Source organism: Leuresthes tenuis, unplaced genomic scaffold (genome assembly GCF_036924035.1).
Source record: "Leuresthes tenuis unplaced genomic scaffold, fLeuTen1.0.hap1 SCAF_24, whole genome shotgun sequence".
NCBI classification, from domain to species: domain Eukaryota; kingdom Metazoa; phylum Chordata; class Actinopteri; order Atheriniformes; family Atherinopsidae; genus Leuresthes; species Leuresthes tenuis.
In genome coordinates this window covers 28,239,191-28,263,728 of record NW_027325378.1, presented here as the reverse complement: position 1 = coordinate 28,263,728, position 24,538 = coordinate 28,239,191, and the positions used below count along the sequence as shown (strand labels likewise).

The 24,538-nt window shown below is 44.6% G+C and overlaps 2 protein-coding genes across 3 annotated transcripts in view; one reads left to right on the top strand and one right to left on the bottom strand.

The window, feature by feature from the left end:
- ift74 (intraflagellar transport 74) overlaps nt 1-24,538 on the top strand; it is a 47,017-nt gene that overhangs the window by 3,766 nt on the left and 18,713 nt on the right. For both annotated transcript variants that reach the window (XM_072378789.1, XM_072378788.1), the window contains exons 9-18: nt 19,170-19,308; nt 19,396-19,458; nt 19,597-19,740; nt 20,204-20,244; nt 20,386-20,465; nt 21,913-21,966; nt 22,296-22,393; nt 22,545-22,671; nt 22,919-23,082; nt 23,144-23,269. In XM_072378789.1, coding sequence (XP_072234890.1) covers nt 19,170-19,308; nt 19,396-19,458; nt 19,597-19,740; nt 20,204-20,244; nt 20,386-20,465; nt 21,913-21,966; nt 22,296-22,393; nt 22,545-22,671; nt 22,919-23,082; nt 23,144-23,269 — 1,036 coding nt within the window. The remainder of the gene's footprint in view (nt 1-19,169; nt 19,309-19,395; nt 19,459-19,596; nt 19,741-20,203; nt 20,245-20,385; nt 20,466-21,912; nt 21,967-22,295; nt 22,394-22,544; nt 22,672-22,918; nt 23,083-23,143; nt 23,270-24,538) is intronic.
- Nucleotides 13,842-18,492, bottom strand: LOC140284987 (uncharacterized). The gene is made up of 6 exons (XM_072379048.1): nt 18,334-18,492; nt 15,819-16,069; nt 15,559-15,670; nt 15,225-15,309; nt 14,852-15,055; nt 13,842-14,176 (listed from the first exon to the last, which is right to left on the bottom strand). The coding sequence occupies exons 1-6, from the start codon at nt 18,490-18,492 to the stop codon at nt 13,842-13,844; spliced, it is 1,146 nt and encodes a 381-aa protein (XP_072235149.1).

Genomic DNA, 24,538 nt, shown 5'->3' with positions numbered 1-24,538 from the left:
GTACTTAACCCATACATAAGGCTCACCTGATTATAAAGCGCACCCTCAGTCACGGGTCCATTTCTGTACTTAACCCATACATAAGGCTCACCTGATTATAAGTCACGGGTCCATTTCTGTAATTAACCCATACATAAGGCTCACCTGATTATAAAGCGCACCCTCAGTCACGGGTCCATTTCTGTACTTAACCCATACATAAGGCTCACCTGATTATAAAGCGCACCCTCAGTCACGGGTCCATTTCTGTAATTAACCCATACATAAGGCTCACCTGATTATAAAGCGCACCCTCAGTCACGGGTCCATTTCTGTACTTAACCCATACATAAGGCTCACCTGATTATAAAGCGCACCCTCAGTCACGGGTCCATTTCTGTACTTAACCCATACATAAGGCTCACCTGATTATAAAGCGCACCCTCAGTCACGGGTCCATTTCTGTACTTAACCCATACATAAGGCTCACCTGATTATAAGTCACGGGTCCATTTCTGTACTTAACCCATACATAAGGCTCACCTGATTATAAAGCGCACCCTCAGTCACGGGTCCATTTCTGTACTTAACCCATACATAAGGCTCACCTGATTATAAAGCGCACCCTCAGTCACGGGTCCATTTCTGTACTTAACCCATACATAAGGCTCACCTGATTATAAGTCACGGGTCCATTTCTGTAATTAACCCATACATAAGGCTCACCTGATTATAAAGCGCACCCTCAGTCACGGGTCCATTTCTGTACTTAACCCATACATAAGGCTCACCTGATTATAAAGCGCACCCTCAGTCACGGGTCCATTTCTGTAATTAACCCATACATAAGGCTCACCTGATTATAAAGCGCACCCTCAGTCACGGGTCCATTTCTGTACTTAACCCATACATAAGGCTCACCTGATTATAAAGCGCACCCTCAGTCACGGGTCCATTTCTGTACTTAACCCATACATAAGGCTCACCTGATTATAAAGCGCACCCTCAGTCACGGGTCCATTTCTGTACTTAACCCATACATAAGGCTCACCTGATTATAAGTCACGGGTCCATTTCTGTACTTAACCCATACATAAGGCTCACCTGATTATAAAGCGCACCCTCAGTCACGGGTCCATTTCTGTACTTAACCCATACATAAGGCTCACCTGATTATAAAGCGCACCCTCAGTCACGGGTCCATTTCTGTAATTAACCCATACATAAGGCTCACCTGATTATAAGTCACGGGTCCATTTCTGTACTTAACCCATACATAAGGCTCACCTGATTATAAGTCACGGGTCCATTTCTGTACTTAACCCATACATAAGGCTCACCTGATTATAAAGCGCACCCTCAGTCACGGGTCCATTTCTGTACTTAACCCATACATAAGGCTCACCTGATTATAAAGCGCACCCTCAGTCACGGGTCCATTTCTGTACTTAACCCATACATAAGGCTCACCTGATTATAAAGCGCACCCTCAGTCACGGGTCCATTTCTGTACTTAACCCATACATAAGGCTCACCTGATTATAAAGCGCACCCTCAGTCACGGGTCCATTTCTGTACTTAACCCATACATAAGGCTCACCTGATTATAAAGCGCACCCTCAGTCACGGGTCCATTTCTGTACTTAACCCATACATAAGGCTCACCTGATTATAAAGCGCACCCTCAGTCACGGGTCCATTTCTGTACTTAACCCATACATAAGGCTCACCTGATTATAAAGCGCACCCTCAGTCACGGGTCCATTTCTGTAATTAACCCATACATAAGGCTCACCTGATTATAAAGCGCACCCTCAGTCACGGGTCCATTTCTGTACTTAACCCATACATAAGGCTCACCTGATTATAAAGCGCACCCTCAGTCACGGGTCCATTTCTGTACTTAACCCATACATAAGGCTCACCTGATTATAAAGCGCACCCTCAGTCACGGGTCCATTTCTGTACTTAACCCATACATAAGGCTCACCTGATTATAAGTCACGGGTCCATTTCTGTAATTAACCCATACATAAGGCTCACCTGATTATAAAGCGCACCCTCAGTCACGGGTCCATTTCTGTACTTAACCCATACATAAGGCTCACCTGATTATAAAGCGCACCCTCAGTCACGGGTCCATTTCTGTAATTAACCCATACATAAGGCTCACCTGATTATAAAGCGCACCCTCAGTCACGGGTCCATTTCTGTACTGAACCCATACATAAGGCTCACCTGATTATAAAGCGCACCCTCAGTCACGGGTCCATTTCTGTAATTAACCCATACATAAGGCTCACCTGATTATAAAGCGCACCCTCAGTCACGGGTCCATTTCTGTACTTAACCCATACATAAGGCTCACCTGATTATAAAGCGCACCCTCAGTCACGGGTCCATTTCTGTACTTAACCCATACATAAGGCTCACCTGATTATAAAGCGCACCCTCAGTCACGGGTCCATTTCTGTACTTAACCCATACATAAGGCTCACCTGATTATAAAGCGCACCCTCAGTCACGGGTCCATTTCTGTACTTAACCCATACATAAGGCTCACCTGATTATAAAGCGCACCCTCAGTCACGGGTCCATTTCTGTACTTAACCCATACATAAGGCTCACCTGATTATAAAGCGCACCCTCAGTCACGGGTCCATTTCTGTACTTAACCCATACATAAGGCTCACCTGATTATAAAGCGCACCCTCAGTCACGGGTCCATTTCTGTACTTAACCCATACATAAGGCTCACCTGATTATAAAGCGCACCCTCAGTCACGGGTCCATTTCTGTAATTAACCCATACATAAGGCTCACCTGATTATAAGTCACGGGTCCATTTCTGTACTTAACCCATACATAAGGCTCACCTGATTATAAAGCGCACCCTCAGTCACGGGTCCATTTCTGTACTTAACCCATACATAAGGCTCACCTGATTATAAAGCGCACCCTCAGTCACGGGTCCATTTCTGTACTTAACCCATACATAAGGCTCACCTGATTATAAAGCGCACCCTCAGTCACGGGTCCATTTCTGTACTTAACCCATACATAAGGCTCACCTGATTATAAAGCGCACCCTCAGTCACGGGTCCATTTCTGTACTTAACCCATACATAAGGCTCACCTGATTATAAAGCGCACCCTCAGTCACGGGTCCATTTCTGTACTTAACCCATACATAAGGCTCACCTGATTATAAGTCACGGGTCCATTTCTGTACTTAACCCATACATAAGGCTCACCTGATTATAAAGCGCACCCTCAGTCACGGGTCCATTTCTGTACTTAACCCATACATAAGGCTCACCTGATTATAAAGCGCACCCTCAGTCACGGGTCCATTTCTGTACTGAACCCATACATAAGGCTCACCTGATTATAAAGCGCACCCTCAGTCACGGGTCCATTTCTGTACTTAACCCATACATAAGGCTCACCTGATTATAAAGCGCACCCTCAGTCACGGGTCCATTTCTGTACTTAACCCATACATAAGGCTCACCTGATTATAAGTCACGGGTCCATTTCTGTAATTAACCCATACATAAGGCTCACCTGATTATAAAGCGCACCCTCAGTCACGGGTCCATTTCTGTACTTAACCCATACATAAGGCTCACCTGATTATAAAGCGCACCCTCAGTCACGGGTCCATTTCTGTACTTAACCCATACATAAGGCTCACCTGATTATAAGTCACGGGTCCATTTCTGTACTTAACCCATACATAAGGCTCACCTGATTATAAAGCGCACCCTCAGTCACGGGTCCATTTCTGTACTTAACCCATACATAAGGCTCACCTGATTATAAAGCGCACCCTCAGTCACGGGTCCATTTCTGTACTTAACCCATACATAAGGCTCACCTGATTATAAAGCGCACCCTCAGTCACGGGTCCATTTCTGTACTTAACCCATACATAAGGCTCACCTGATTATAAAGCGCACCCTCAGTCACGGGTCCATTTCTGTACTTAACCCATACATAAGGCTCACCTGATTATAAAGCGCACCCTCAGTCACGGGTCCATTTCTGTACTTAACCCATACATAAGGCTCACCTGATTATAAAGCGCACCCTCAGTCACGGGTCCATTTCTGTACTTAACCCATACATAAGGCTCACCTGATTATAAAGCGCACCCTCAGTCACGGGTCCATTTCTGTAATTAACCCATACATAAGGCTCACCTGATTATAAAGCGCACCCTCAGTCACGGGTCCATTTCTGTACTTAACCCATACATAAGGCTCACCTGATTATAAAGCGCACCCTCAGTCACGGGTCCATTTCTGTACTTAACCCATACATAAGGCTCACCTGATTATAAAGCGCACCCTCAGTCACGGGTCCATTTCTGTACTTAACCCATACATAAGGCTCACCTGATTATAAAGCGCACCCTCAGTCACGGGTCCATTTCTGTACTTAACCCATACATAAGGCTCACCTGATTATAAAGCGCACCCTCAGTCACGGGTCCATTTCTGTACTTAACCCATACATAAGGCTCACCTGATTATAAGTCACGGGTCCATTTCTGTACTTAACCCATACATAAGGCTCACCTGATTATAAAGCGCACCCTCAGTCACGGGTCCATTTCTGTACTTAACCCATACATAAGGCTCACCTGATTATAAAGCGCACCCTCAGTCACGGGTCCATTTCTGTACTTAACCCATACATAAGGCTCACCTGATTTTAAAGCGCACCCTCAGTCACGGGTCCATTTCTGTACTTAACCCATACATAAGGCTCACCTGATTATAAAGCGCACCCTCAGTCACGGGTCCATTTCTGTACTTAACCCATACATAAGGCTCACCTGATTTTAAAGCGCACCCTCAGTCACAGGTCCATTTCTGTAATTAACCCATACATAAGGCTCACCTGATTATAAAGCGCACCCTCAGTCACGGGTCCATTTCTGTACTGAACCCATACATAAGGCTCACCTGATTATAAAGCGCACCCTCAGTCACGGGTCCATTTCTGTAATTAACCCATACATAAGGCTCACCTGATTATAAAGCGCACCCTCAGTCACGGGTCCATTTCTGTACTTAACCCATACATAAGGCTCACCTGATTATAAAGCGCACCCTCAGTCACGGGTCCATTTCTGTACTTAACCCATACATAAGGCTCACCTGATTATAAAGCGCACCCTCAGTCACGGGTCCATTTCTGTAATTAACCCATACATAAGGCTCACCTGATTATAAAGCGCACCCTCAGTCACGGGTCCATTTCTGTACTGAACCCATACATAAGGCTCACCTGATTATAAAGCGCACCCTCAGTCACGGGTCCATTTCTGTAATTAACCCATACATAAGGCTCACCTGATTATAAAGCGCACCCTCAGTCACGGGTCCATTTCTGTACTTAACCCATACATAAGGCTCACCTGATTATAAAGCGCACCCTCAGTCACGGGTCCATTTCTGTACTTAACCCATACATAAGGCTCACCTGATTATAAAGCGCACCCTCAGTCACGGGTCCATTTCTGTACTTAACCCATACATAAGGCTCACCTGATTATAAAGCGCACCCTCAGTCACGGGTCCATTTCTGTAATTAACCCATACATAAGGCTCACCTGATTATAAAGCGCACCCTCAGTCACGGGTCCATTTCTGTACTTAACCCATACATAAGGCTCACCTGATTATAAAGCGCACCCTCAGTCACGGGTCCATTTCTGTACTTAACCCATACATAAGGCTCACCTGATTATAAAGCGCACCCTCAGTCACGGGTCCATTTCTGTACTTAACCCATACATAAGGCTCACCTGATTATAAGTCACGGGTCCATTTCTGTACTTAACCCATACATAAGGCTCACCTGATTATAAAGCGCACCCTCAGTCACGGGTCCATTTCTGTACTTAACCCATACATAAGGCTCACCTGATTATAAAGCGCACCCTCAGTCACGGGTCCATTTCTGTAATTAACCCATACATAAGGCTCACCTGATTATAAGTCACGGGTCCATTTCTGTACTTAACCCATACATAAGGCTCACCTGATTATAAAGCGCACCCTCAGTCACGGGTCCATTTCTGTACTTAACCCATACATAAGGCTCACCTGATTATAAAGCGCACCCTCAGTCACGGGTCCATTTCTGTACTTAACCCATACATAAGGCTCACCTGATTATAAAGCGCACCCTCAGTCACGGGTCCATTTCTGTACTTAACCCATACATAAGGCTCACCTGATTATAAAGCGCACCCTCAGTCACGGGTCCATTTCTGTACTTAACCCATACATAAGGCTCACCTGATTATAAAGCGCACCCTCAGTCACGGGTCCATTTCTGTACTTAACCCATACATAAGGCTCACCTGATTATAAGTCACGGGTCCATTTCTGTACTTAACCCATACATAAGGCTCACCTGATTATAAAGCGCACCCTCAGTCACGGGTCCATTTCTGTACTTAACCCATACATAAGGCTCACCTGATTATAAAGCGCACCCTCAGTCACGGGTCCATTTCTGTACTGAACCCATACATAAGGCTCACCTGATTATAAAGCGCACCCTCAGTCACGGGTCCATTTCTGTACTTAACCCATACATAAGGCTCACCTGATTATAAAGCGCACCCTCAGTCACGGGTCCATTTCTGTACTTAACCCATACATAAGGCTCACCTGATTATAAGTCACGGGTCCATTTCTGTAATTAACCCATACATAAGGCTCACCTGATTATAAAGCGCACCCTCAGTCACGGGTCCATTTCTGTACTTAACCCATACATAAGGCTCACCTGATTATAAAGCGCACCCTCAGTCACGGGTCCATTTCTGTACTTAACCCATACATAAGGCTCACCTGATTATAAGTCACGGGTCCATTTCTGTACTTAACCCATACATAAGGCTCACCTGATTATAAAGCGCACCCTCAGTCACGGGTCCATTTCTGTACTTAACCCATACATAAGGCTCACCTGATTATAAAGCGCACCCTCAGTCACGGGTCCATTTCTGTAATTAACCCATACATAAGGCTCACCTGATTATAAAGCGCACCCTCAGTCACGGGTCCATTTCTGTACTTAACCCATACATAAGGCTCACCTGATTATAAAGCGCACCCTCAGTCACGGGTCCATTTCTGTACTTAACCCATACATAAGGCTCACCTGATTATAAAGCGCACCCTCAGTCACGGGTCCATTTCTGTACTTAACCCATACATAAGGCTCACCTGATTATAAAGCGCACCCTCAGTCACGGGTCCATTTCTGTACTTAACCCATACATAAGGCTCACCTGATTATAAAGCGCACCCTCAGTCACGGGTCCATTTCTGTACTTAACCCATACATAAGGCTCACCTGATTATAAGTCACGGGTCCATTTCTGTACTTAACCCATACATAAGGCTCACCTGATTATAAAGCGCACCCTCAGTCACGGGTCCATTTCTGTACTTAACCCATACATAAGGCTCACCTGATTATAAAGCGCACCCTCAGTCACGGGTCCATTTCTGTACTTAACCCATACATAAGGCTCACCTGATTTTAAAGCGCACCCTCAGTCACGGGTCCATTTCTGTACTTAACCCATACATAAGGCTCACCTGATTATAAAGCGCACCCTCAGTCACGGGTCCATTTCTGTACTTAACCCATACATAAGGCTCACCTGATTTTAAAGCGCACCCTCAGTCACAGGTCCATTTCTGTAATTAACCCATACATAAGGCTCACCTGATTATAAAGCGCACCCTCAGTCACGGGTCCATTTCTGTACTGAACCCATACATAAGGCTCACCTGATTATAAAGCGCACCCTCAGTCACGGGTCCATTTCTGTAATTAACCCATACATAAGGCTCACCTGATTATAAAGCGCACCCTCAGTCACGGGTCCATTTCTGTACTTAACCCATACATAAGGCTCACCTGATTATAAAGCGCACCCTCAGTCACGGGTCCATTTCTGTACTTAACCCATACATAAGGCTCACCTGATTATAAAGCGCACCCTCAGTCACGGGTCCATTTCTGTAATTAACCCATACATAAGGCTCACCTGATTATAAAGCGCACCCTCAGTCACGGGTCCATTTCTGTACTGAACCCATACATAAGGCTCACCTGATTATAAAGCGCACCCTCAGTCACGGGTCCATTTCTGTAATTAACCCATACATAAGGCTCACCTGATTATAAAGCGCACCCTCAGTCACGGGTCCATTTCTGTACTTAACCCATACATAAGGCTCACCTGATTATAAGTCACGGGTCCATTTCTGTACTTAACCCATACATAAGGCTCACCTGATTATAAAGCGCACCCTCAGTCACGGGTCCATTTCTGTACTTAACCCATACATAAGGCTCACCTGATTATAAAGCGCACCCTCAGTCACGGGTCCATTTCTGTACTTAACCCATACATAAGGCTCACCTGATTATAAAGCGCACCCTCAGTCACGGGTCCATTTCTGTACTTAACCCATACATAAGGCTCACCTGATTATAAAGCGCACCCTCAGTCACGGGTCCATTTCTGTACTTAACCCATACATAAGGCTCACCTGATTATAAAGCGCACCCTCAGTCATGGGTCCATTTCTGTACTTAACCCATACATAAGGCTCACCTGATTATAAAGCGCACCCTCAGTCACGGGTCCATTTCTGTAATTAACCCATACATAAGGCTCACCTGATTATAAAGCGCACCCTCAGTCACGGGTCCATTTCTGTACTTAACCCATACATAAGGCTCACCTGATTATAAGTCACGGGTCCATTTCTGTACTTAACCCATACATAAGGCTCACCTGATTATAAAGCGCACCCTCAGTCACGGGTCCATTTCTGTACTTAACCCATACATAAGGCTCACCTGATTATAAAGCGCACCCTCAGTCACGGGTCCATTTCTGTACTTAACCCATACATAAGGCTCACCTGATTATAAAGCGCACCCTCAGTCACGGGTCCATTTCTGTACTTAACCCATACATAAGGCTCACCTGATTTTAAAGCGCACCCTCAGTCACGGGTCCATTTCTGTACTTAACCCATACATAAGGCTCACCTGATTTTAAAGCGCACCCTCAGTCACAGGTCCATTTCTGTAATTAACCCATACATAAGGCTCACCTGATTATAAAGCGCACCCTCAGTCACGGGTCCATTTCTGTACTGAACCCATACATAAGGCTCACCTGATTATAAAGCGCACCCTCAGTCACGGGTCCATTTCTGTACTTAACCCATACATAAGGCTCACCTGATTATAAGTCACGGGTCCATTTCTGTACTTAACCCATACATAAGGCTCACCTGATTATAAAGCGCACCCTCAGTCACGGGTCCATTTCTGTACTTAACCCATACATAAGGCTCACCTGATTATAAAGCGCACCCTCAGTCACGGGTCCATTTCTGTACTTAACCCATACATAAGGCTCACCTGATTATAAAGCGCACCCTCAGTCACGGGTCCATTTCTGTACTTAACCCATACATAAGGCTCACCTGATTTTAAAGCGCACCCTCAGTCACGGGTCCATTTCTGTAATTAACCCATACATAAGGCTCACCTGATTATAAAGCGCACCCTCAGTCACGGGTCCATTTCTGTACTGAACCCATACATAAGGCTCACCTGATTATAAAGCGCACCCTCAGTCACGGGTCCATTTCTGTAATTAACCCATACATAAGGCTCACCTGATTATAAAGCGCACCCTCAGTCACGGGTCCATTTCTGTACTTAACCCATACATAAGGCTCACCTGATTATAAGTCACGGGTCCATTTCTGTACTTAACCCATACATAAGGCTCACCTGATTATAAAGCGCACCCTCAGTCACGGGTCCATTTCTGTACTTAACCCATACATAAGGCTCACCTGATTATAAAGCGCACCCTCAGTCACGGGTCCATTTCTGTACTTAACCCATACATAAGGCTCACCTGATTATAAGTCACGGGTCCATTTCTGTACTTAACCCATACATAAGGCTTACCTGATTATAAAGCGCACCCTCAGTCACGGGTCCATTTCTGTAATTAACCCATACATAAGGCTCACCTGATTATAAAGCGCACCCTCAGTCACGGGTCCATTTCTGTACTTAACCCATACATAAGGCTCACCTGATTATAAAGCGCACCCTCAGTCACGGGTCCATTTCTGTACTTAACCCATACATAAGGCTCACCTGATTATAAAGCGCACCCTCAGTCACGGGTCCATTTCTGTACTTAACCCATACATAAGGCTCACCTGATTATAAAGCGCACCCTCAGTCACGGGTCCATTTCTGTACTTAACCCATACATAAGGCTCACCTGATTATAAAGCGCACCCTCAGTCACGGGTCCATTTCTGTACTTAACCCATACATAAGGCTCACCTGATTATAAAGCGCACCCTCAGTCACGGGTCCATTTCTGTACTTAACCCATACATAAGGCTCACCTGATTATAAAGCGCACCCTCAGTCACGGGTCCATTTCTGTACTTAACCCATACATAAGGCTCACCTGATTATAAAGCGCACCCTCAGTCACGGGTCCATTTCTGTACTTAACCCATACATAAGGCTCACCTGATTATAAAGCGCACCCTCAGTCACGGGTCCATTTCTGTACTTAACCCATACATAAGGCTCACCTGATTATAAAGCGCACCCTCAGTCACGGGTCCATTTCTGTACTTAACCCATACATAAGGCTCACCTGATTTTAAAGCGCACCCTCAGTCACGGGTCCATTTCTGTACTTAACCCATACATAAGGCTCACCTGATTTTAAAGCGTACGTATTACCTAATGTTCTTTGATTGGTTTATCGTTGCCAGCACACGTAGTGTATGTAATGGTCCGACGGTCAAGGACAACATTGTCAGTCGTTTTTACACTTAGAAACTTATAAACTGCACGTCGCACAAGAGGCGTGGCAAAAGTGAATGTGGCGGTGAGCGGCACGAAGGGAGAGCGGTGAATGATGAGGAAGGGTATTAATGCCCTGATGAATGCTCGGCACTCCGCGGTTCAAAATGGCGGTATCCGTGACAGTATGTCAGTTCTAGGTATCCATACCGGATTCCATGGAATCCATATAATCCGGTAGACACATAATCCGGATTATATGCCGTTTTTTGTGAAAATTTAAGGCTTTTAGGTGCGCCTTATGGTGCGGAAAATACGGTAATTAATTAAAAAATAATCCAATTCATTCATGTAGAGCCAATTCAAAAATAATATCCTAGCTAAGGAAACCAACAGATTGCACTGAAACTTGTCTTCAGTCCAATCTCCCGTCCTGAGCCTGAGGGACTGTGGAAAGGAACGACTCCTTTTAACAGGAAGAAACCTCTGGCAGAACCAGACTCAGGAAGGGTGGCCATCCGCCTCGACCGGCTGGGGTTTGAGAAGACAGAAAAGAGGGAAAAGAGGGGGGAAAAACACCATTCAAAGGATATCTGTTGGAACAGGGAAACACCAGTTAATAACCACAATAATGTCACATGTACATAATATCATTTGAGAAATTAAACAGGGGGAAAAAGAGAGCAAAGTGAGGAAAGGTGTGACAGATGAGGTCCCCCAGCAGTCTAAGCCTATAGCAGCTTAACTATGGGATGTTTCAGGATCACCTGAGCCATCCCTAACTATAAGCTTTATCAAAAAGGAAAGTTTTAAGCCTAATCTTAAAAGTGGAAAGGGTGTCTGCTTCCCGGACATTTACTGGCAGCTTATTCCACAAGAGAGGGGCCTGATAACTGAAGGCTCTGCCTCCCATTCTACTTTTAGAGACTCTGGGAACAACAAGTAAACCTGCAGTTTGGGAGCGAAGTGCTCTGTTAGGAAAATATCTTACAATTAAATCTTTAAGATATGATGGAGCTCGGTCATTAAGAGCTTTATATGTGAGAAGAAGAATCTTAAATTCTATTCTGAACTTAACAGGGAGCCAATGAAGAGAAGCTAAAACTGGAGAAACATGATCTCTCCTGTTAGTTCTCATCAGAACTCTGGCTGCAGCATTTTGGATCAGCTGGAGGCTTTTCAGAGAATATGTGGGACAGCCCAATAATAAGGAATTACAGTAGTCCAATCTTGAAGTAACAAATGCATGAACTAGTTTCTCTGCATCACCCTGAGACAGGATGTTCCTGATTTTAGCAATATTACGAAGGTGAAAGAAGGCAGTCCTAGAAACCAGTTTTATATGTGCGTCAAATGATAAATTCTGGTCAAAAACAACTCCAAGGTTCCTCACTGTAGAACTAGACGCCAAGGAAATACCATCTAGAGTAACTATATAACTAGACAATTTCTCCCTGAAGCGCTCAGGTCCAAAGAGAACAACTTCAGTTTTGTCTGAATTTAAAAGCAGACAGTTCTGAGTCATCCAGGTCTTTATGTCTTTAAGACAGGCTTGTAGTTTGACCAACCTGTTGGTTTCATCTGGTTTCATAGATAAGTACAGCTGAGTATCATCAGCATAACAATGGAAATTTATGCCATGCTGTCTGATAATGTTACCTAATGGAAACATGTATAAAGTAAAAAGAATCGGTCCAAGCACAGAACCCTGAGGAACTCCATGACTTACTCCGATGTGTGAGGAAGATTCTTCATTTACAAGAACAAACTGGAATCTATTAGATAAATATGACTTAAACCAGCCTAATGCAGTTCCTTTAATCCCAATAACATGTTCAAGTCTCTGTAACAGAATGCTGTGATCGATCGTATCAAATGCAGCACTGAGATCCAACAGGACAAGCACAGAAACAAGTCCGCTATCAGAAGCTAACAGGAGATCATTGGTAACTTTCACCAGTGCTGTTTCTGTGCTATGATGCACTCTGAATCCTGACTGAAACTCTTCAAACAGATTATTTCTATGTAAATGATCACAAAGTTGAACTGCAACAAGAACTTTAGACAAAAAAGGGAGATTGGATATAGGTCGATAATTAGCCAACACTTCTGAATCAAGAGTAGGTTTTTTAAGTAAAGGTTTAATTACAGCAACCTTAAAAGTCTGAGGTACATATCCTATCAACAAAGACCGATTGATCAAATCCAAAATGGAAGTGTCAGTTAAGGGGAAAACCTCCTTGAACAGTCTGGTTGGGATTGGGTCTAAAATACAAGTTGATGGTTTAGAAGAGACTATTGCTGTTGTTAGCTCAGAGAGCTCAACTGGACAGAAGCTGTCTAAATACAATTCAGGTTCTAAAGATACTTCTAAAGCTGCTCTACTTGATGATACATCAGTGATAATAGTGGGAAGGATTCCATTAATCTTCTCTCTGATAGAAACAATTTTATTGATGAAGAATCTCATGAAATCATCACTGCTGAGAGTTAAAGTTTCTTTTAAAATCCAAAGTAATCTAGAGCTACGCTTGAAGTCTTCCTTCTCCGACTGTGTGACTGAAAATCATCCCGTCAACCACATGATCAGATGATCAGCTTTGTACTTGATGTTTTTTGCATTTATGTCACGCCACAGAGTACTTATTTAGAGTCTTTAGAATAATTTGAAATAGCTTTATAAGCAGCATTACAGAAATCATACAGAGCCAGGGCAAATGTTTAGTAAACCCTTGAATGATGATACTCATTTGTGCTTTAAAAATACATGCCTAGCTAATTTTGTTTAGCTGTCAGGTGTTCCACCTAACATGGTGTGTAATGTATCCCACCTAATGTAACAGCCCCTAACTGGGCTTTTTGTTCAAAGAGAACACAGGTGACGGATTTTGCTCTGATTATGATACAGCAGCTTCCTCAGCTTCTCAGTGGTTCATAAGTTGTTGCTTGCTTCTTCATGGTTCCGCTCGAATGTCCTCTCCTGCATGTTCTCCTTCCCTTTTAATGTTTGCATCTTCAAAGTACCCATCTTCTTGCTCTTCCTCCTCTGTCTGTGTGTGTTGTTCCTCAAAAGTGAATGTCTGATGGTTCAGGTACCTTACAGTCTCTGAGAGGACCGTTGGCACAATGTCCTCCTCCTCCCCTTCTTGGTGGAGTCGCCGATGTCTGTAGTTGTGAAAGCGCTTGTACCATGAAGGCCCCTTGACGGCAGATATGATGAGCATGAAGGTGGTTAGTGCCAAGGCTGCAACACACGCTGTGAACTTCCAAGTGTTGCCATGGTCACCTGGTCACAGGTTGGAGATGGGGTGGAATGAACGGTCTGTTCAGTTTTTTATGTTCTATTTGGTCATCTACACATAGTGGTGCTTGAAAGTTTGTGAACTCTTAAGAATATCTACATTTCTGCAAACACCATTACAAGTAAAAAGATTCCATTTCTGTGAGTGACAAGAGTATGCCAATATCTGACATTTAATGTGAAGATTAAGATAGTCACTTGTGGATTTCCTGTTATTTTAAGAACAGGCGATCTAGTAAAATCTGTACATCAGGAAACTTGTAAGTTAAGGTGCTTCAGAACATAAAAAATAGATTTCTAAATTCCTCAGAAATTAAGTTGTTGATGCAAAAGGGCTTGAAAAGGTTACCAAACTATCCCTAAAGGAAAACATTTAGTTCCAGTAAAAGAAGCGAACCCTCTCTGTGAAATATGGTGCTGATATATATATATATATATATATATTTTTATGTTTTGCTGCATCTTGGCCTTGTTGGCTTACTTCTAAAAATGGAACAGTGAATTCTGAATTATGCCAGAAAATTGTAAAGGAACATGTCAGGACATCTGTCAGTGAACTAAATGTCATCAGACAGTGAGTCATTGTCCAAGACTCTGAGCTTTTAAAGTATATTGGCAAAGTTGCAGATTGCATCAAATTAGATATCCCTCGTACTGTCATACCTTTGCTGATGCTGTAGTTCTGACTTGGTGACAATGTGGCCTTCAACGTAATGGTTGAGCCCCAGGACTTTTGTGAGTAGACTGGAGTTGGCGGTGTTTGTGGGTATGATGGCTTAGTGGGATGTGATGTGGAACTCAGAGCTGCATCCTCCAGGCTGCTTCCAGCCTGTTCTTCTGGAGATGCACAGATGATTTCTGGATAACCTGTATAGCCAGACGTCATGTGATGACATAAAATGATTTATAGTGCAACTAATCGGTATTTGCATAGTTCAGTAGGATAATTGGGGCTGCTTGGGAGTCAGCTGTAGCTATTGCTGATGAGTTCACGCTGTATGAACTGAATAAGATGTAAGTGGATGAATGGTAATACCAATAGAACTTGCTGGTCTCATCTTTCCACTGATGCTTAGCAGAGGACAGGAACAGATCCAAGGGTTTTCCAGTAGGTTCAGTGTCTAACGGGACCGGGCAGAGTAATGTTGTTAGATGAATCACTAATATACTGTAAGAGAAATGGCTGTGTTCTCCTGTCCCCAGGATGAGGGACACACTGCTGCTGAAATAGCTTCATGGAGAGGGTTAGTTGTTTCTGTGTGTACATGTAACACAGGCATGGACATCATAAAGTCACATGATTCCTAAAGAAAGTGTTAGGGAACTTTTCCAGTGTCCACATAGATCCTTGTTGACCATAGACAGCCTACCTGCAGATTTGTGAGCCCTGTGATTAGCTGTGTGGGGAGATTTGTCAGCTCATTATGGGATAGGTCCAGCTCTTTCAGAAAGTCCAGGCCAGAGAAAGCTTCGGGGTCTAGGCTGCAACAATTGACATATCACTGACATAACAAGAACCAAAGCATCTGTCGTGCATTAAATCCAGTGCAGGTATGGCATATGTAGAATTAGGTAGAAGTAGTATTTGATGTAGAATTAGATACTGCTACTATTTTGCTCTCTTATTTACCTGCTGATATTGTTCCTGGCCAGAGACAGCACTCTCAGCTGTTGTAACCCAGAGAAGAACTTGGCTGGTACTGAGGTGACCAAGTTACCGTTCAAGTGGAGTTCCACCAGTGCAGGATAGCTAGCTAGGGCTTGTTGGTCCAGCTCATTCAGAGTAATCTGGTTCTCTTCAATCGCCAGTATAGTTACTAAAACATCGTTGTCATTATAAGGGATGACTTGGAGAAGCTTGTTAGTTAGGTTTTTGACCAGCTGATGGAGGACAGTTTTAACAATAGTTACTCAATCACATACAGAAGGAGAAGACACTTAAACCAAAGATTGAAAGACTCGCACTGTCCATACCACTGCTTCCTCTTCCACAGCCTTGGTAGTATTTCCCTTTCTAGTTCCAACCACAGCAGTCAGCCAAAGCAGGAGGAGAGGCCGGCAGCACCTGCTCTTCATTGTATTCTGAAGACAACCCAATAGAAAATACATTAATGAGCAACTGACAACATAGTCATCTGTTTTACCAGAGAGCTTAAGAAGATCCTTCATATTTTTCAGCTTTGTAAGTCACATGAACCTTCCTCTTTTAAACCTCTACATTTCCGTTTCTTTTATTGAAACAACACAATAAACACAGCTTGTGTGAAAAAGGCTGGAAGTGATACAGCTATCACTATAGGTAGTGTAGTAGTCAGTCATGTTGTAAAATGATGAAGAAAAAATCACTCATCACGGTTTGTTTCCTCACAGATGTGTGACCAAAGAGAGGAAAACTACCATTCCATTAAAGAATGGAATGGACTGAGATCAGCTGACACACCTGCTCGTCCAGTACAGCACCATCTAAACTGGAGACTCTGTTTCTCTGTGAATGGCTTTCTTTCCAGACGTTATCCAAGTGTTGAAATTAAAATTCACAACACACCTGTTCCTTTCTGTGGATCATCTGACTAAACCTGTATACATTTTTGTTTGGCTGATTATGAGTGCTCTCAGAGCTGAATCTCCTTCTGTACTAATGAGAATTAAAGAGGAAACTTACCTGTATTTCTACACACACTCAGGCAGACCTATTCACCTGTTGCCCATTAGCAGCCAGCACAGCAAATGACCCTTGTTCCCTGCAGAACACGAGGCTGTTCCTTCTAGCTAACCATTTATGATTGGCCAAGTCAGTTCTCCTGACTTTCCTTTCTCTCCTACTTCGGTGATCTAGTGTAAACAATACTATGAAGGGAAAAATGAGAGCAAGGGCAAGCTATTTAAGAGCTGATTTTACCATTAATTTCCATGTCTTAAGTAGTGAGTAGCTGGAGGTTTAAAACATAAAGCAGGGGGAGAGTAAACTCATGCAGGAAGAAGAGAGAGGAAAGAAAAGGAGATGGGACGGTTTTAATTTGATTGGAAAAGAGAAAGTATGGAATGAAAAAGCAAAGGAATTTAGTCAAGTCAACTTTATTTGTATGGCACATTTCATGTCCAAAACGAGTGAAAGTGCTTTACATAAAGAATATAAAAGAAAGAAACAAAATGAATAAAAACAAGCAACAGCTTAGAGTGAAAGGAGAAGAACATGCTAAGAGGAAGAAAGAGGCAGAGGAGGAGATGAAGAGAGAAAATTCATCCCTGTGTATACAGCGGGTCCAAAGGAGGAGGCAGTGGAAGAGCTCAGAATGCTGTAAATCCTTTGAAAGGCTTAGATATTTTCACTCATTTGGTGCTTTAGTTAGTTCTGCTGCTGAGAATGAGCACCATCAGAGAAAAGTGTTGCCATGGTGAGGTGTGCATGGCCAGCAGCAGTCCTTCGTTAGCTGGTCAAGTCGAGCAGCTTTCACATTCATGTTGCAATGAGAGAACCGGTAGGGTTAGGGTTTCACATAACGAGCATTAATGTTCGCCACTGCAGTTAAAAACAAATATCCATCTGAAGCGTGAATGTACAGGGATACGCCTGAATCCTCATGCTGAGGAGGCTGATTTAGAGAATACAGTGAAAGAAAAAACCAAACGTGTGGAGCAGCAATGTGCCGCAGTGTTACAGGAAGATTAAGACTGCGTATCTTCACATGCTCGCAGGCTTCTTCCTCTGGAACTCAGGTTGCCTTTTCTGTGTGTGAAATCAGTACGCGTACTTCACAATACACAGTGTATATGTTACAGTCAGCTTAGCAGAAATCATTTTGAAACGCTGCAAGCTTCCAAGATTTTGCTGGGAAATTGACTAAAAGTGAGCAAACACGAGAAGATCTTACTTCCATGTTAGTCTGAAACAGAACTGAGGCTCCATGTGTGAGTCAGAGACGGTTGAAACTCGTGTTTCAGTCTGAGATAAATGACATAACGGGGGTGAGCACTAACGTGAGTGTCTGCAGTATTTAAACACCTTTCGTTAGTTTATTACAGGCACAGCTCTGATGTGCAGTCGACACACAGCAGAGGGACAAATCATCATCGAGTTCTTTTCGTTAACCTGAATCTCAGCAACTTCACCAGCAGAACCAGAGAGTTGTTACTGACTGGGTTACCTCTGCATCTGTCTGTCTTCCTGCCGCTTTCTCCAGCGCCAACATCCAACCTGCTCGTCCTTCTTGGCCCTCCTCAAACATTTTGATCTCTTCTTCTTTGCTTCCTCGTATAGCATTATCTTGGTTCTCTTCGCTGCATTCTCCTGGCTTTTTGAACATTCTTTACAAACATTTACCATGCTGAATGTGTTGTTATGTAGCCGTTGGCGTGTGAAGCGGACCTGTAAAGCAAAGCGGTGTTGAGCCGAGCTGGAAATCAAAGCTGTGAACCCTGGGATGCTCACGGCAGTTTCAGACCAGGGAATGTGCGTAACAGGCTGGCGAACTTCAAGCTGAGTCAGGAGCGCATAGTTCTAAGGGTCACAAACGTCTCTGCTGTTGTGTTAAGACGAGTTGCAGCAATGAAGTCTGGGGCTGTGATTCGTAGAGTGTGTAGGTGACCTTGGATTTATCGATGGAAATCAGAACTCTGAGCTGCTTAGAGGATTTTTTGCAAAAAAAGAATAATGTCAAGAATCCAAAGACTTCTTCTATAAATGTTGCACTGTCCCTGTTGAGCAGTGCTCTGTTCTTTATTGGACTATTCAATTCAATTTTATTTATATAGCGCCAAATTACAACAATTGTCATCTCAAGGCACTGAAATAATATAGTCCAATTCAAGCCAATTGGAATTCAATTGGACTACCTGCCTTATCTACTTTGTCCAAGCTGTCTTATCTGAGTTCTTGATTTGAACGTGGCCTGGATCAATAGTTCATGCCCTTCTCCCGTTTTCTGTTATGACAAAAAACCGACCCAGTTCACAGCTCCACCCCACTGTGTTTGTTCTGCAGAAGAGAGGAGGCAATCAGGGCACTTGAGGAGGAGACCAAGAGAGAACGACGGGTTGCTGATGAAGTTGTCCAAGCAATGCCAGCTGCGAAGCAAGAGAAGTATTTCACCATGACAACAGCCAACGAGGAACTGCTGCAGGTATGACTGGAGCTCTCTCTTATTGTTGGGGGAGGACGACAAAGGTCTACTCCTGACTCCTCTCCCTGCCTCATGGTTTTGTTTCAGGAGCTCGCAGTGCTCCAGGAAGAGCTGGACATTCTGGTAACCAGAAAGGAGGACTATGAAGTGGTGAGTTATGCTTCAGAAAAGCAGAAAGAGTGCAGGATGAGACAGTTGATGAGAACCTGTGGAAGGAGCAAAGAAGAAAGTCCAATCAATATGAAATATGATAATGGTGGTGATTTAACTGAAATCTGCTGTTTCCAGGAACTGTCCCACTCACAGATCAAACAAGAAGTGGTTCGACTTCATGAGACCCTGTTAGCTCTGGAGGCAAAGCACGACGCCATGGAGGCCGAGCACAAGAGCCTGGACTCCCCCAAGGAGGAGAGGGAGAAGTTGTTTCAGCAGGTTGAGCCTCACACGGACGCACACTTCACTGATTAAAGAGGAAAACATCTTCCACGGGTCTTTTAATCACGCAGAGAGGTGGTGTGGTTCTCACTTATTGCTAACTCACGACACTGACCATGAACACACGTGAAGCAACCGATCAGCATGAGCTCACATTAAGCTTTTAGAATTTCACGTTGATCAGATCAAGCTTTAAATGAGCGAGTGAGTTGTCAAACATTCCCACACAGACACTTTGATGATGCCTGTAAAGTTGAGCCGTGGTCATGGAAACCTTTTCAGCAGCATCAGAGAAACTCCATCTGTAACCCACTCTGCTGCTGTCAGCCATCACAGTTGGCTGGCTGTGTCTTCACCGTCAGACTGCACCACGACTCGCTGTCTGATAGAGCCAGATCACTTTGAGTGAGACCAGCGTGAGATGTCACTCGTATAAAGACAAACATTTTCTTTTCTCCAGGTGAAGGAGGACAACCAGGAAATAGCCAGCATGGAGAGACAGTGTGTATTAATCTTAATCAATGAGTTGCTTGTATGTTTGAAACTTATATTTGTGTGTGTAAATATATGGAAGTGTTGTTTCTGTGTGTGTGTGTGTGTGTGTGTGTGTGTGTGTGTGTGTGTGTGTGTGCGCGCGCTCAGGCTTACTGAGATCAAGGACAGGACCAGTCAAATTACAGAGGACATCCGACACCTGGACCAGGACTCGGAGGCAGCTCAGGGTAGCGACTGGTTGCTCTTTTTCTTCTTTTCTAGCATTTACAGAAAATTGAACTGTAGCACTTAGCAGGACCTTTAACTCTTTCATATTTTAGCAGTTCATTTTACTCACAGTAATATTTATCCACTTTTAAGCACATTGAGATTGTAACAGTTTAACTCTGATACTTAGCATACACTATATTGCCAAAAGTATTGGCTCACCTGCCTTTACACGCATGAGAACTTAAGTTCATCCCATTCTTAATCCATAGGGTTTAATATGACACCGGCCCACCCTTAGTAGCTATAACAGCTTCAGCTCTTCTGGACAAGCTTTCCAAAAGGTTTAGGAGTGTGTTTATGGGAGTTTTTGACCATTCTTCCAGAAGAGCATTTGTGAGGTCAGACACTGATGTTGGACAGAAGGTCTGGCTCTCAGTCTCTGCTCTAATTCATCCCAAAGGTGTTCTATCAGGTTGAGGTCGGGACTGTGCAGGCCAGTCAGGTTCTTCCACACCAAACTGGCTCATCCATGTCTTCATGGACCTTGCTTTGTGCTCTGGTGCGCAGTCATGTTGGAACAGGAAGGGGCCATCCCCAAACTGTTTCCACAGAGTTGGGAGCATGAAATGGTCCAAAATCTCTTGGTATGCTGAAGCATTCAGAGTTCCTTTCACTGGAACTAAGGGGCCAAGCCCAGCTCCTGAAGAACAGCCCCACACCATAATCCCCCCTCCACCAAACTTTACACTCGGCACGATGCTGTCAGACAAGTACCGTTCCCCTGGCAACCGCCAAACCCAGACTCCTCCATCAGATTGCCAGATGGAGAAGTGTGATTGGTCACTCCAGAGAAGGCGTCTCCACTGCTTTAGAGTCCAGTTTACACCACTGCATCCGACGCTTTGCATTGCACTTGGTGGTGTATGGCTTGGATGCAGTTACCATGGAAACCCATTCCATGAAGCTCTCTGCTCACTGTTCTTGAGCTGATCTGAAGGCCACATGAAGTTTGGAGGTCTGTAGCGATTGGCTCTGCAGAAAATTGGTGACCACTGTGCGCCTCAGCATCCGCTGACCTCGCTCTGTCATTTTACGTGGCCGACCACTTCCTGGCTGAGCTGCTGTCATTCCTAATCGCATCCACTTTGTTATAACACCACTGACAGCTGACTGTGGAATATTTAGCAGAGGAAATTTCACGACTGGACTTGTTGCACAGGTGGCTTCCTATCAGGGTTCCATGCTGGAGTTCACTGAGCTCCTGAGAGACCCGTTCTGTCACAGATGTTTGTAGAAGCAGTCTGCATGCCTAGGTGCTTAAATTTACACACCTGTGGCCATGGAAGTGACTGGAACACCTGAAGTTAATTATATGAGTGAGTGGATACTTCTGGCAATATAGTGCATTTCCTTTTTTTGTTCTAACTAGTATAAAACTGGATAATGGCATGACTGTTTTCCTAGGGGAGTGTCAGCAGAAATACAAGGAGCTGAAGAGGAAGGAAGAGGAAATTGACGGTGAGTTTCTGTATGAAAAGCCTCTTATATGACATCAGTCAGTACTGTGTGTGGGCTCCTCTCACGCATCACGCAGATGAATGATCTGGAAAATTGGAACGTTGAACTCGTTCTTTCACGCTCAGACCATTCTCCACATTTGTGTTTGTTGTTCTGCTGCTGAGAATGAGCACCATCAGAGAAAAGTGTTGCCATGGTGAGGGCCAGCAGCAGTCCTTCGTTAGCTGGTCAAGTCGAGCAGCTTTCACATTCATGTTGCAATGAGAGAGTTTCCTTCAAAAACGTGGAACATGGAGAGTTTATTAGTTATACATCCTCCTTTGTTTCAGGGTTCCTGGAGTCATTTGAGGAGTCCAAGGCTCAGGAGCTGAAGAAGCTGACCCAGAGCCAAGAGGACATTGTCTCACTCCTGGAACACTGCAGCAGGGTGAGTCAGCGGGGGAGGGGCAAGGATTGTTCTGTGAACACTGGAACGATTTAACAGCCTCGGACATATCACTGGGGGGTTCCAGGGGGGTGGGGTAGGAAGGCCGGTGTGTGTGAATGTGTTCATGAGGTGTGTGTGTGTGTGTGTGTAGAACATGTTGCGGCTGCATCAAGTGAACACAGTGACTGCCAACGAGCTGAAGAACATGCAGGAAGTGCTGGTCAGCAAGGAGACAGAGGTGGTCCAATCAGAGAGCACCGCCAAAGGACTGACAACAGGTCAGGTTTTTAATGTCCCCACAGTGTGTGCACGTGTCCTCTGCTGAGCTGCTGCATTAACAGCCAGAAATACTGCCACTTCTGTGTCATCTGGGCTTAACGTCAAAGTCTCCATGACAGCATTTAAAAATGAAACGCAGTGAAAGCTGTATTATTGCTAATATGAGATGAACATGATGATTGACAGATATTTTAAATGTGGCTTTTGTTGCGACACCTCCATGACTCTTTCTCCTCCGCTGCCCAGAGTCCCAGCGCCTGCAGCAGGACCTGGAGAAGGTGCAGCAGCTGGAGGGGAAGATCACAGGCGAGCTTGGTGCCCTGAAGGAGCAGGTCAGCACGATGGAGTCTGAGCTGCACACCTACAGAGACCTGGACACCCTGAGGCGCACGGCTGAGGAGAAGAAAAAGGTAGTGGATGCTCGTACTTTAAGTAAACACGGATTGGATTTGAGTTGTTCTTTTGGTGCAGAGACTACTGGAAGAACGGACATCGCTGACTCAGTGCCGAGATTCATTTGAACAGTTGTTGGAGGAGATGAACCAGAAGTTTGAAGCTCTGAAGTCCAAACTGCAGGAAAATGAGACTCACGCTCAGGTCAGTCAGACACTGCTGGCAGTGACTGCCCAAAGCTGTCATCTAATTTACTGTCAATGTGTACAAGCTGTTCACAACGATCTGCTCCTCACAGCAACACAGAAAACACAGGAAATGTTGAAAGTGACCTTGAACAGCTGGAAAAGGTTGGGACAGGGCAACAAAGGGCTGCAAAAGGAAGTGGACAGCTGGAGGAACATGTTGGAACAAAACAGGTTAATGGTCAACAGGTCAGTGACACCTGAGAGAGGAAGAGTCTCCCACAACTGAAGATGGACAGATCTGCATTAAAAGCAGACCGGATTCTGTCCTGGATATCACTGCCTGGGCTCAGGAACACTTCCAGGAATCACTGTCTGTGAGCACAGCTGAAATCTTCAGGCCTCAGGCAGCTCTGCATTAAAAGCAGACCTGATTCTGTCCTGGAAATCACTGCCTGGGCTCAGGAACACTTCCAGGAATCACTGTCTGTGAGCACAGCTGAAATCTTCAGGCCTCAGGCAGCTCTGCATTAAAAGCAGACCTGATTCTGTCCTGGAAATCACTGCCTGGGCTCAGGAACACTTCCAGGAATCACTGTCTGTGAGCACAGCTGAAATCTTCAGGCCTCAGGCAGCTCTGCATTAAAAGCAGACCTGATTCTGTCCTGGAAATCACTGCCTGGGCTCAGGAACACTTCCAGGAATCACTGTCTGTGAGCACAGCTGAAATCTTCAGGCCTCAGGCAGCTCTGCATTAAAAGCAGACCTGATTCTGTCCTGGAAATCACTGCCTGGGCTCAGGAACACTTCCAGGAATCACTGTCTGTGAGCACAGCTGAAATCTTCAGGCCTCAGGCAGCTCTGCATTAAAAGCAGACCTGATTCTGTCCTGGAAATCACTGCCTGGGCTCAGGAACACTTCCAGGAATCACTGTCTGTGAGCACAGCTGAAATCTTCAGGCCTCAGGCAGCTCTGCATTAAAAGCAGACCTGATTCTGTCCTGGAAATCACTGCCTGGGCTCAGGAACACTTCCAGGAATCACTGTCTGTGAGCACAGCTGAAATCTTCAGGCCTCAGGCAGCTCTGCATTAAAAGCAGACCTGATTCTGTCCTGGAAATCACTGCCTGGGCTCAGGAACACTTCCAGGAATCACTGTCTGTGAGCACAGCTGAAATCTTCAGGCCTCAGGCAGCTCTGCATTAAAAGCAGACCTGATTCTGTCCTGGAAATCACTGCCTGGGCTCAGGAACACTTCCAGGAATCACTGTCTGTGAGCACAGCTGAA